This window comes from Girardinichthys multiradiatus, chromosome 9, assembly GCF_021462225.1.
Source record: "Girardinichthys multiradiatus isolate DD_20200921_A chromosome 9, DD_fGirMul_XY1, whole genome shotgun sequence".
Taxonomy (NCBI): Eukaryota; Metazoa; Chordata; class Actinopteri; order Cyprinodontiformes; family Goodeidae; genus Girardinichthys; species Girardinichthys multiradiatus.
Genome location: NC_061802.1, coordinates 32546686 through 32561265, shown reverse-complemented (window position 1 = coordinate 32561265; position 14580 = coordinate 32546686). Strand labels below are relative to the sequence as shown.

Here is a 14580-nt window from a genome sequence, read left to right as displayed (position 1 = left end):
ATCAGAGCCAATTAACAAGCTGATTTTAAACCCTTCATCAAGAATTCGGATTTCTGATTAATATCATTTTGTTATGAGAGACTGGCTGCTTTGTTTCAATTTTAGACATGCTCTTTCAGATAAAAAGTTTATTTTATTTTTGCATGTGTTTTGTTTATATATTTATGGAAAAACCTTGCATCATCTTTCACACATATATGTTTGGCTAATGTTACATTTAAGGACACCTCCATTTCATACCTTAAGTTAGGAGGCTTTTTTAGGACTAAATGGGTTCAACATAAGTGGCTTACAATACAAAGTAATATGAGAAAAACTCAATTAAAATTGGTCAGATAGAGGGACTGGGCAGAAAATGTGTGATAAAGATACATTCAAATACAAAGTTCAACCTGAAAACTTTCACAAAAAATTGTCAAATGCAAGGGTTTAAAAGAAAATATTTCTCAGAGTTACCACAGCAAGTCATTACAACTTGCACACACACTTGGCAGAGTTTTTACACCAGATACCGTTACTAATGCCACCGGGATTGAACCCGGGTCCCTCGAATCATGGACTTAGCCCACATACAATAAAAATGCAGGAAGATTTAATGTAAAGCTGAGGTGTTTCTGTAACAATGTAGCTCACTCGAGAAATAAAGTTGAATTAAAAAGCTGATTATAGGTATAATTGTACATAATAATCATATTAGTGGTAATGGTGCTAGCTATATATGGTCATGTTTTAAAATATATTAGCTTTTGTATCCAACACATCTGTTGCCATCCCCATAGCATCCCAGATTATGAAACCAAAACCATTTTAATTATATAGCACACACCACATACCTCCACCTTACAATATATTCATCAGAAGGCAACCCATCAAAAGACTTAAGGTGGACTTTCAGAAATGTGTCACTTTAGGGTTGTTATGTCAGATCACATGTTAAAAGTTCATGACATCTGACCTGCCTGCTGATGCTGGAATGATAATAACCAGCCAACTCTCTGATTAATTCAGCTTTAAAAGGGAAAAAATACATGACAGAGTGTTACAGAATATAAATATGGGCATTTGCATTGATGATCCTTCTGTCAGGCCGAACAGTTTGATCCAGAAGCAGATGGCTCCTGACAACAACAGTAAAAGTTTTATTTGAATAGAATCACCAGGAGATCTTCCCGAGGGATTAAATGTCTTCATTACTGAATCCAGACTGCAGATAATACCAATGAGCAAACACTCTGTTGAATATAAATGAAATGTTTAATAAAATGTATCTACAACTACAGTGCCTTGCAAAAGTACTTATACCCCTAACTTTTACACATTTTGTCACAACCGCAAACTTCAATGTAGATTTACAGTATGTGATAGACTAGTACAAAGTAGTGCATACTTGTAAAATGAAAAAGAAAATACTTGGTTTTCAATTAATTTTTTGGCCAATTAAAAACTGAAAGGTGTGGCATGTATTTGTATTCATCCCAAACGAGTGCCTACTTTGTACATTTAGGTCGAATGAATGACTGAATTAATATGCTTTTACCAAAACTGTTCCATTGTAGCTCTGGCTCTAGGTTAAGGGTGGTTGTCCTGCTGGAAAGTAAACTCTTGTAGCCACCAGCGGGTTTACCTTCAAGATGCCATGTATTTAGCTCTATCCATATTTTAATCTATTCTGTCCAGCTTCTTTGTTCATACTGAAAAAAAAGACAAAAAATGTATACCCACAGCATGATGCTGCTGCCACCACGTTTCACCATTACCATCACATAGGCCAGGAAGTTTAATTTCGATCTCATCTGACCTGAGCACTTACTTATGGTTTGCGGCAAACTGAAAACTTCTTCCTGACGTCCCAGCTGTGTTTTATGGGCTTCATGATTCTGTTTGATCACTAATGTTCTCCAACAGATCTCTAAGGTCTTTACAGAACAGCTGGACTGACATTTAGAATAGATTACAGGGAGGTCTATTTACAAATTAGGTGACCTTTGCAGGTAACAAATTGTAATGCACTTTTTTAGGGGTAGCAGGGTGAATGGAGCTGAACAGGAAGTGTATTTGTTAAACGTTCAGAAAACCTTTTTATTTCACTTCACAATCATGCACTACTATGTGTTGGTCTATCACATACAGTAAAATCCCTCTAAAATACACTGAAGTGACAATGTGACAAAAAGTGAAAACATTTTCAAGTTAGAAATATCTTTGCAAGGAACTGTAAATTAAATATTTGCTTTTCTAAGCTAAACTGGGTAACGGTGTTCAAAAGATTTTATTTATTGAAAATATATTTAACTCATTCTGCGGAAAAAATGGCCTGCAAACATCTTTGATTTAAACATTTTACTCTGAATTTGACATATTTACAATGTACATTTTTAATCTTGAGGCTGACTGTATTTCATCCAACTGCCTAGAAATGTATGCCTAAAACATTTTTCAAAAATAAAATAAATACAACTCTGTTCTCAAGTTTGTTTGCTTCCAGTGCCCCCTAGAGGCCCCCAAAACAACAACACAAAGCCAAGAGAAAGGAGTGAGAAGAAGCCCATTTATCAACAGTCACAGAGGACAGCTGGGCTCTGTTTCAGACTGAACACCTTTTACTCCAGGCAATTATAAATACTGGTGAGCTAATTAGCATCAGGAGAAACCCCTGGCTCAGCAGCTTCCACCTAATAAAAACTAATCAGAAGAGATCTGCTTGTCACAGCCAAAAACTAAAAGGACCACGGCAGCTCTACAGCTTGGGACAGCCGTACAGTGATGCAAAGGGGTCACGGTATTTTCCATACCGCCTTGGAGACTCTTGTGTTGAAATGTGCAATTCTGGTCTGAGCAAATGAGAAAGCCTCGAACAAAGGTAGGATTAGTCTGGGAGCTGGCAGTGTGGTCCAGAGGAACAAAGAGGGCAGAGAGGTTGACAGATAGAGCATAATCAGCCTTGTGACTGCTCTGCTGCACCCTGGGGAATGCAGAGCTCTAGAGGACACAGCATTTACAAAAGGAAATCTTAAAGGGATGAGCGCATGTGTCTGTGAGACAGAAGCAGACTAAAATAAGGTACATTCAGGACAAGGATGTGGTAGAAGTGACTTAAAAGGAGAGAGAAATCTGAGAAAAAAAGAACAGTGATAACAAAAAGTGAAAGAAAACAGGATGATAATAAGGAAGTTAAAAAGAGGGTAAGACTAGGACAGAATGCAACGATGCAGAACCACAATGTCATGTTTGGATCAGCTTACAGTGATCGATGGACCGACCCGATCCCACTGCCAACCTTATCGCCCTGCCACCTGGCATGCTATTGGCCCACACAGCATAGGGTGATGTTCCCAGTATACGTGTTGGGTTTCTGTGTATGTCGTTACCAAAACAGGAATCATAACAGGATATGAATAGGGCACAGTTTTACATTACTAATGCAACTGCACCAGTGCATGGAGCCCTGAAAAGAATAAAATGTTCCGCAAACCAGTCATTAACAGCGTTCTATATTTTAAAGGATGTTAAACAAGGTAAGTGGAGCCAAAGCAGGTTTTCTGTTTTAATGAGATGAGGCTTAATAACGGGACATCTTTAGAAGAGGTGCTGAACAGATGGAACAAACTCCTACGTTGTCTAATTGATCATATTTTGAGTTAAACATGAAACTGTAAAAACAATAATACATAAAAATACATCTTTACTATGGTCATTTTCCCTTGCTTAATTCAATGGGAGTAAATATAAAAGAGATGAAACAATCATGGTTTTCCTAGCCTACAAGAATAGCTGCTTTTCTTGAAGATTTGATTTCAAGTTTGACTTATTCCAATTTTTTTTCCTTGAGGACTAAATCCCACAAAAGAAAACATGTGCCTCAGCTTCTTTGCTAGAGATAGGTTGCAATCCAACAGAAAATACAAAAGAAACAACTAAAAAAAGCACTCAAGAGAGTGCAGACCTCCAACTAGGCCACCGTATGTCATCTGCTGACAGGGTGAGGAACCATGTGGGAATTGCAAGTTGTCACACCACGGGCTGGCAATGATGAAGAATCCTTCAAAAAAAATCCTGGATCCAAAATCTCTTCCTTGTCCTAATACGCACCTAATCTGAAAATGTAATCAAAATTCATTCATAACTTTGTGAAATATTTTGCAAACAGACAAACGGACCAACTCCGACAAAAACATAACCGCCTTGGCGGAGATAATAACTATATTATCACCATTAATGTTAAAGCTGAAGTACATGCTGCTAGTTGATGCGTTTAAGGACCGAAAATGGCAGGAGTTATAGGCTTGATACATTTTATGAATAGGCAAAAAACGGGGTAGATTTAATGTATGGAGGACGAATCCTGCCATAACTAAGAATATACACAGAAATTAAAAACAATTATTAAATAAATACTGGGCCAAAACGTATCTAGACATATAGAGTGCTATAAAAAGCAACAAAGAATAAATAAAAAGAAGAGATTTATTTAATAATTGATCAGTTCGATTTTACTTGCAGCTGGAAACGTGAAAACTAAAACGGGGCGGGTAGAGACAGAGGGGCCGGTCTTTGGATCAGTGTCACCGTTATTATGCTCCTATTGGTTGAGGTTTGACCTCAGCATAATAGCAAAGAGATAAATTACAATAATTAAAGATTAATTGGTATAAGTATGTATTTATATCTGATCGGTTACTGTATAAATCTTTTCTTTTTCTTATTTTGTGTTGCATTTATATGTCTAGCTACCTATTGGCCTAGTAATTTTTTTATTGAGCCATTTAATTATTCCTGTATATATTCTTAATTATAAAACGATTGGTCCTTGATAATAATTCCCCTAATTTATTTATTTTTTTTGATACTTTATATCAGCATCAACATATCCAACTAGAGATGCACAAATCAAGATTTCACTAACCAATACCAAATTCTGGTTTTCTTGGAGGTTGTAAGAGCTGTCCAGGATTCTCAGCATCGTTTTAAACCCATGTTTGGCATTTCCAAGTGATTTCTCTTACAATTTCCAAACCCTTATGATAAGCAACACTGGCTAAAAAACAAAAACAACACCAATACTAAACTAGAAGGATAAAAGATGGTTCCTCTAAGTTCGTTTTAACCATGTTAAACTTCTCTATGAAAAACAAAGTTATCCCACCTCCCTCCTTGTTTCTTTTATTCCAAATCCTTTTTCATAGTTTACTGCATTCTACTTCTCTTTTTAGTTCTGTGCGGACATGGTAAATAAACAGGGTTCATTGAGTAACATGCACTGAAATATAGAGAAAACCCACTGCACCCTGCAGACACAATAACTCCAGCTTAATCATATATCCAGAAAAAAAATCTAATATAAGGCCTGGGCAGCAGACCAGCTGATTAATGGCAACTGATTCAAAATGCAAACAGGAGCATTTTGCCATGTGTGCTTCGTTACATGTACATCTCTCTTGAAGCCATAAGCCATGTCCAGCAGATTTATTTAAGCTAAGTGTGAAACAAAACAGGCAATACATGTAATAATTAACAGATGGGTTAGGGATATTTATTTACTACATGTTTTTCCAGCTTTGCAATAAAATAAATAAAAAATGGATAAATGTATACCTGTCCAATATCATTGCTTATTTTTCTCTTTATTCATATTTAGAAACATCTGTATTAACTGCATGACACTGCAGTGAATGCTGGAGAAAATATTTAATATGCTGCTGAATATCAAACCCAACCTTCACAAGGTTCTTTTTTTTTGTTTTATCCTGGAAGGATTTATATTGCTGCAGCCTTCAGTACAAAAGCTGCAGGATAAGAAATTATTGCAAAGGTGCAAATTAGCCCTGAAACCGGGAATAATAGAAAAAAGAAATACAGATATGGCAACAAATGCCCACAGTCTGACCCCTCGTGGCAAAACATTGTATTGTAGTATTGTTATTACTCAAGATCATTTTTATTTTGTTGGTGTCAACATTACTAAATAAATGTAAAAACAAAAGAATTCAAAATAATAACAATAATAAACATAATATTTTGTATTCTGTGTTTGTATGGTGATGTGCACATTCCCAAACATACCTCGAAATTACTTTCGGGGAGCAGTTCGGATTGCGACCCATACACTCCAGTGCAGCAGAGTAGGAGCCCACGTTTGGCTTCAGACCAGCTTCTTCCAACAAAATAAAGATGCGACCGATCTGATTCAACATGCCCTGAACAGAAGAGCAGCAAGGTTATATGTTTGAGGCAAAGGGTTTTAATAACATGATGCTTGATGACACCAATGAGAAGGAAAGATAGAGCTTAAGAAAACTACAACATAAGCCTTTATCTAATATCTGAAGTCCATGCATAAACGCAAAAAATTGTTGGCCATAAATATATGAAAGAAGTCAATCTCCATGTGATGAGATTTTACAACAACTGTGATATGCTCACAAAAGTATTTATTCCCCTTGCACCATTTCTCAATTTTTCACAACCACAAACTGTAGTATAATTTATCTGGATTTTACGTGTTAGACAAAGAGAACTTACTGCATTATTGTAAAGTGAAATGGAAACAACACAAGACTTATTGTACAAACAGAAATCTGAAAATTGTGGCATCCCAGTGTATCCAGCCTCTTCACTCTGGTACCCCTAAATACACTGCAGTGTAACCAATCTTCACGATTCACCTGATTAGTGAACAGAGACCCCATGTATGTAATTTAACTTCCTCACAGATCTGTTAGAGAACATTAGTGAACAAACAGCATCATGGAGACCAAAGAACACAGCAGACAGGTCAAGGACAAAGTTGTGGAGACTCTTGAAGTAGGATTCGGCTATAAAACATCCCGAACTTTGAACATATTTTGGAGCACTGTTCAACCTATAATTTGAGGAAAAAGGTATGGCACTATGAGGGACCAAAAATGACAAAATGAAAAATAAATATGTAAATAAATAAATACACATATAAATGTATTTATTTATCTATTTATTTTCTCCTTTTGTGCATTTACACATTTATGTATTTATTCATTCATTTAGTTATACATTTTTTCATTTATACATTTATTTATTCATACATTCATTTATTTCTACTTTTATTTATTTATTCCTACATTTATTTCTGTATTTCTACATTTCCACATTTATTTATTTCTGCTTTTCTGTCTCTGTATGTTAATGAGGTGGGTGGTTCTAACATTTGTCTTCAGCACCATTGGTTAGAATTGTGTGTATAATCCTGCTGCTACTGCCTAGACTCCGGTACCGAAGTTCTTTTGGTTGGCACGATAGAGGGTTCTCTTACAGCCACTGCCAATGATTTAAGGTAATTGGCAAATGATATTGACCAAAATGACTATCTCCATTTTCGTTTTGAACGGGTCATGGAGGATTTCAATCAGCTCCAAGCTGAGATGGATGTGGAGGTTGACTCCACTATATTGGACAGTCTGGAGGAAGTTGGTCGCCAACTTACTTCAGTAAAGTTTGAAAGATATTCAGAGATTCGGCTTTTCCGGATCAATAACTCATCAGCGGAACATTGCCTCTGGAAAACCAACACCTCTCTGCAACCATAGCAAGGCAGACAGTGAGCTACAATCGTATTTTCCTCAAAACGAGCCTAACACCGCGCTGGGAGACTTGCATTGGCCTCTATGCAGAGATTGCTGCTCCTCAAATGCGCAGGGACCGTCTGCAAATTGCAACACCAGAAAAATATGATGATGAAATATTCAATAAAGTCGCCAAGGAGAGGTGTATTGTCATTAAAATCATTGAATGTGTATGTGATGTCACGTTTTTCATACTACATTTCTTGGATTGGAAATTAATACTTAAAAAAAAATTGGAATTTCCCAAAGACTATAGCCTAAATAGCTAAATATTCAGTAAAATATGCATAAAATGGTCAATAACTTCACTGTAGCCTGTTGTAGTGCCATCAAATTCATAGCACACATAGAGCACCTCATCTTGAATCTTTTGAATAAACACAACATTGCCTTTATTGATGCAGACTTTCTTATACTGATAATAACTCTGTATTACAACCAAATAATATTAAACTTTTCCTTTACTGTTTGCAGTGTGTCACAACCTGAGATCGGACGCCATTACATGAGCACACAAAAAAGTTCATGCAATATGACCTAAAATAAAATCACAATGAATAATAAAAATCCCAATATTAAAGAGGCCCTTACAGTTGCACACAAAATCCTGTTCACCTGAATACCATTTTCTGTCTTGTTTCTTGCATTATGAGGGAGACTGCAGTGGGAATTGCCTGCAGGCACCCACCTCATTACCATACGGAGACAGAAAAGCAGAAATAAATAAATGTGGAAATGTAAAAATGTCTTCTGGCAAACTGCAAACGGGATTTCTTATGGTTTTCTTTTAACAATGGCTGTCTTCTTGCCACTCTTCCATAAAGACTACATTTGTGCAGTGCATGACTAATCGTTGTCCTGTGGACAGATTCCCCCACCTGAGCAGTGGATCTCTCTTTTAATAGCCTATGCCTGCTTTAAACTTCTCCACAACTTTATCCCTGGCCTGTCTGGTGTGTTCCTCGGACTTCATGATGCTGTTTACTCCCCAATATTCTCTTAACCAACCTCTGAGGTCGTCACAGAGCAGATGTATTTATACTGAGATTAGTTTACACACAAGTGGACTCTATTTAGTCATTAGCAATCATCAGGCAACTTCTGAAGGCAATTGGTTGCACTCAAAGTAAAGGGGACCGAATACTTTTCCACATCACACTTTTCAGTTTTTTATTTGTAAAAATAAAAATAAATTATGTATAACTTTTGTTCCAAGTATACCACTTTGTGTTGATCTTCCACATAAAATTCCAGTAAAATATATTTATATTTGTGGTTGAAATGTGACAATATGTGGATAAGTTCAAGGGGAATGAATACTTTTACAAGCCACTGTATTAATCTCTAAAGTGTGCAGTGGGTACTTACCTTTTTGGCCCAAACCCTCATCATAATGTTATAAACATCTGTGGTAAGATGTTTACGCCGACTCATCACTCTGTGCTGACTGAGCAGGAAATTGTGTGAGCGCTCAATATCCCCCCCAAACACGCACGCCTCCAGGTAGGAGCGAATGCTGAGCTGAATGTCCCCGCATGAATTTCCCATGCTGCTCTCCTGGAAGCTGTCCATGGTACTCGAACACGCCCAGTGCCGTACTTGTTGATTAAGTCTTTTTTCGAGCTCCTCAACCTCAGCCAGGTCTTCGTCCTTGCCCTTGCACTCAGTGGTTGTCCTTTTTGTTGCTTCTTTGTCAGCACCCTTACTTTTTGAGTCTTTCCGTTTCTGTTTAGATGTTTCAGGAGTCATGGCTGCTTTCGCTGATGCAACAGCAGTTACTGCGGCTGCTGAAGAAACTGCAGCGCGAATTTCATCCCACAGCTTCGTGTCACCCTTGCTCCCCTTTGCAGCAGAAGATATAGTTTTATGTGTCGTACCAGTAGGAATTAAGCTGCTTTTTCCACCTTTAGATTTTCCTGGTACCTTGTCTTTGACGAGTCTCTGCATTTTCTGCTGGAGGTGCTGCTGTTTCTTAAGTTTATTCTTCTTCTCCTGAGATAATTTTTCCATCCAGCGGCTCGGCTGAGACTTAGAGGCCCCTTTTGTAACCATCTGTCCCGATTTAGGAATGTCGTTTTTGTCCTTAGAGGATCCTTTGGGAGTTCTTCCAGATGAAATTCCTCCTCCAACAGATGGAGCTTTAACAAACTGCACTTTTGCATGTTGGACATCTAAAACGAAGTCGGATTGCAGTTGCTGGATCCTGACTTTAAGGACTATGAATAGGAAAGAGAGGAGAAACGTATAATAGCAACAATAATGTAAAATGATACACAACATAATTTCAGCATGGAACTAGACATTGACCTCTAGCATGCTATTTAACAGGTCAACCAGTATTTATAATAGATTTTGCCTTGTAACAAACATGTGTAAGAAGACCTTACTAAAAACCGATTCTCCAATATTTAGTGTGACTTCAAAAAGATAATTGCAGTCTACGTCAACATACCGTCTAATAACTGAGACTGTTCATGGACACGTTTCTTTGCATCCTCTGGTTTTGGGATTACAGATGAAACATTTCTTCTCTGCAGACACAAAAGTGTCCCTGGAAAAACAAACACAGTCAGGTTCATCTGTCAGAAAGAAACCTACAATAATTACTGTGAAATATTACCCGGCATAAACTTGTTTCTAGTTCTTAAGAACAAGCAATTTGCTTTTCACTCTGTATTATGGTGAACCATATTCGGAAAACATGCATTTGCAATATTTTTCCTTATGTCCCTACAACTCCCTTTGAGATTTTCATCTAGTCAATAAAATCTGCATAAAATGTGTGGGCAAAGGGGCCATGAGAATCTGTTCAACCGGCAAAAAGATATCACTGCAACCTTGAGTGTAAATACATACTTGAAATATAAAAGTCCACCTAATCCTGCATCCATGCATGCCTTTGCGAGTGCGATATTGCATACATTGAAACTCAGATGACTGTTGTGCAGCTCTACGGGGCAATATGTCAGTAGAACTTAAAGCGGCAAATAAAGCCCAAACTTTATACACATCCAACATTACTGGCTTTCAAGTACAAATTAGGCAGCCTCGTGGTGCTGTAAACATGAGGAGGATCTGGAAGTCCGCTGTCAAGGACGAAGAGACTTCAAACCATCAACTAGAAGTAGATGTCATCCTCGTAAACAATAACAGGGACTGAATGGTGTGTGTTCGCTTGAAAATATGAGATTTTCACTCTATTTTCTTATTGACCAATCAGGAAGCTAAGAAAGCTACTTACAGGACGACGTAAGTTCTGAGCAAAACCGGGTTATAAGTGTAATTAAAGCAAGAAACACGTTTAAACACGTTTAAACACAAGACGCCTCGACTGAATGACGTAAAGTTCGCATGGAGGATAAACTGATATCCAACAGCAACAGACATCCCTGGTGAGACTCACCTGAAATCCGTCTGACTGCGCCGCTTCTTACCAAGACACACAGCTGGCAGCGTTCCGCAAAACACATGCGAACATCCGCTAAACTGCGCCGACCGAGGCTTTTGGCGAAGGAGCAAACTCTGAGAAGAGACATGTTGACATGTAACAGCCGCGTTACTTCTAGAGCACTACGCAGCCATCTTAGAATAGACCCCGCTAGTCGAGAGACGAGGTACTATCCCGTTTGTCAGGCCTGATAAGAGGAGTGCAGATAACATCGAACGACGATTTGAGGGGCCATAGAAATTCACAAGACAGCAGATACTTTTTTTTAATTATTATTGTGGCTTAAAAACAGTGGCGCCACAATAACAAAGCAAGAGAGCTTTCGTTAGTTAGTTGTTATGTCTATTAATAATATTTATTATAAATTAATTATTAATTCCTTTAAATAGCTGCGATATTAACAACCTAATAATAATGATGATGATATTGATATACTAAAATTAAAAACGAATTTGTTGGGGGATAAATCTCTCATACCCCATAGAGTGACCAAAGAAACTCTGGGGTCTGTGATGGCTGGATGTATCGTGGCTGAGACTTGGAAAACTGGAAAAGTCCCCACAGGCCTCAGATTGAGGAATGGGTTAAAGTCATGACAGAGTCGGCCTGATTTGAACTGCTAACTGCTAAGGTAAACAATGTCCAGTTAAAAATAAACCAATTATGGGGTCAATTCATGTCATTTATTAGATCATAGGCCAGAATGCTCACTGCATCATCTCTTGGGATGTGCCACTTCTCCTTTTTTATTTATTTTTTATTTTTATCTTTTATTGTTTTATTTGTATGAAACGGTGATGCTATGTACGTAGTCAAGGTTTATTTGTATGTTGTAAGAAAGATGAAAATTCAATGAAAACTTAAACGAGAAAAATATACAAAAATTAAGTTTAAAAAAATAATACTAAATTAAAATGGTAGTTTTATATAGACATATACATATATTGTTTTACTTGCCCCATTGTCCACTGCTAAGACAGTCAATTCCAGTACAGGTGGACAGTGCCCCAAAGACACATCCATCCACTCTCAAACCCAAGCCAGTGGAGTCACCCCACATAGTAATTCAACCCATTTTCAATTTTTATTTAAATTTATTGTTTTTATTTATATAAAAAAAAAACTATAGTAAAACTCAAGTTCTCAGTATTTTTTATTTATTTTCTGGCCTCACATGTGCACACTTATTGCTTTTACATAAAACTTAAATGTGTTTGGCCTACAGGTGGCAGACTTCACACAGTCAATTAAACTGAAAAAGAGCTTGGCAGATGGGGGCCATCTCATAATAGACAAATGAAGTATCGTGTTTTAATTTGTTCTCATCAACTGATAACTATACAAAACATACATCTATACATGAACAGATTTTACATGTAAAACATATTCACTTGCTTGTGTAAAGCAGCAATCCCCAAACCTTTCAGAGACTATGACCTTCTTATAAGCATTTACTGGAAAATCACTGACAATGGCGGTCTAATGGGGTCTTTCTTTTAGTATGCACTATATTTTATCCATCATTATAATTATAGTAAAATATACTTTGTCATAAATGACCTCAGGACCCCAACCTTGTTGATTTCCCACCCCCAAATGAGGTCCTGAGTTGTGATTAATTTTGTGAAATGAATTTCAGGAAGGAATAAATGTTCGAGAAATCCAGCAATACCGTTTTCTGAAGACAGAAACAATTTTCTAAACTCAGTTTGGGAAATAACTTTATATAAAGTGTAATGTATCACTACTGAGTTAACAAACACTGGAGGTTATCAAAGGAAGAGTACGTTTCACAGACTGTTGAAATATATTGCCTCCTTTCTCCATGTGATTTTTGAAGTTCAACCCTTATAAAGTTCAAATCAAGTGTGACTGGTTCAAACTGAAAATAAAAGACAATTTATCTTGTTCACATCCTGTACAATTTTTGACCCCCAGCCTCTCCTTCACATGCACCCATAAAGCACACTTTAGTGGGCCTTTGTGTCTCGACAGACTGGAGGTTAGTAGAAGCACTACTTGACAGAGAGAGGGAGAGACAAGAGAAGGTGGTGGTAGTGGGGAGGGGTGCTGCAGAAAAGGAAATGAGGTCCGGACAGTACATCTTTTCTCAGCGGAGGCAGTGGCTGGGAGCACAGCAGTGGGTGTCTGCTGCTGAGCTGTTGGTGAGGATCAGGAGGTGTTTGTTGCCACAGTTCACAAGCAGGGCCCCTTGACAGCCTCGTTTGATGTGGTCGGCCCCTGTCGGCGGCTTGCTCTTTGCGCCGGTGTGACAGTCATTGCCGGGTGAGTGACTGTCAATGCCCGGACCAACAAAAGAGGAGAAGACAGGCTTTCAAGGGGCCCGATAATGGCCAGGCAACGACAAGGCTGCCATTCTCACACACTTTGATCATGGGGATTCTTTTGCACACCTTTGTAGGGGCTGCCTATTTATTTAACAGGTGGAGAGTAGGCTGTTGTTGAAATAGTTTCACCTGGCCAAGGAAATGTGATGGAGATGCTTCTGTGTGAGATTTGTGCGCAGCTATATGCCTTTTGACATCGGTTTGTCAGTGTGTGCAAACCTGCTGAGAGTACACGCAGAGATAGCCAAATACACCCTGGTAATGACTTGTTAATTATGGAAAAATCTATTTTTTTTAATTCAGTAGCACACAAACATTTAGAAAAATCATGTTTTTAATTAGACTACATCTAATCAGTGGGACAAAATCCCATGTTAGGAAATAATTGTTTTCACTAAAATCCGTTTGTACCCCTGCAACCTTATTTTGCACTTAGTCTTCTCTTATCACAAGGTTGGAGTATACAGAGAGAGAGATAGAGAGATCTTTGACCATTACTGTTTGTAAAATCTCTTTAGATCTTCCAGAATCATGTTCCTCTCTACTCCTCAGCTGACTTCAACTCAGATGATCATGGTGGAAGACCTGGTAAACTATTTCTGTATTAATTTGGCCATATATTTTAGAAATATATTTTCCTACTGAAAGTCCCAAGGATGAAGAATTTTCAGTTTGCTGGTAGAGTCCACCAGCTTCTTTTTTTCTCTCTTGTATTTCAAAGAGTTCATGGTGTCATACGCAACAAGGTTTCCAGGGCCTTTGGAAAATAATCCAATGCACAGCATCACAGATTGTCCATTATACTTAACAGCGAAAATGAGTTGATTTTCACATACTCATCCTTTATTTTACACTAAACCCATCAGGAATGGGAGATTTTTTTCTCTCCCTTACCATTCTCCTCACTGTGCATGGTGGCAAGATAAATGTTGGTTTTCATCCAGCCTTGTTTGTCACAGTTCCATTTGTTTTAAACTTTTAAATAATTGCTCTGACTGTGGAAATGGAAGAGTTCCGATGAATAACTTTCATTTGCAGCCTTTTCCTGACACATCTGACTTGCCTAAATGACATGTTCTCTTGTCTTTCCCTTTTGAAGAATTGGCATAATTAAAACAAACAGAACTGAATTCAGTTGAATTGAATTGAATTGAATTTATTTGAACTTTGATTTGAAAAAGAATGGGCC

The 14580-nt window shown here is 37.7% G+C and overlaps 1 protein-coding gene across 2 annotated transcripts in view; it reads right to left on the bottom strand.

Moving 5' to 3' along the window:
* The window catches only part of polrmt (polymerase (RNA) mitochondrial (DNA directed)), a 79558-nt gene extending 68372 nt beyond the window's left edge, over positions 1–11186 (bottom strand). Inside the window, exons 1-4 of one of the 2 annotated variants that reach the window (XR_007039683.1) lie at positions 10999–11186; positions 10048–10146; positions 8964–9811; positions 6061–6194 (exon numbers count right to left, since the gene is read on the bottom strand). Coding sequence is in view for 1 of the 2 variants with exons in the window: in XM_047375088.1 (XP_047231044.1) it covers positions 6061–6194; positions 8964–9811; positions 10048–10146; positions 10999–11131 (1214 nt within the window). In the remaining variant the exon portion in view is untranslated. The remainder of the gene's footprint in view (positions 1–6060; positions 6195–8963; positions 9812–10047; positions 10147–10998) is intronic. The other variant, XM_047375088.1, reaches the window with a different exon arrangement.
* Between the last annotated feature and the right edge of the window lie 3394 nt (positions 11187–14580).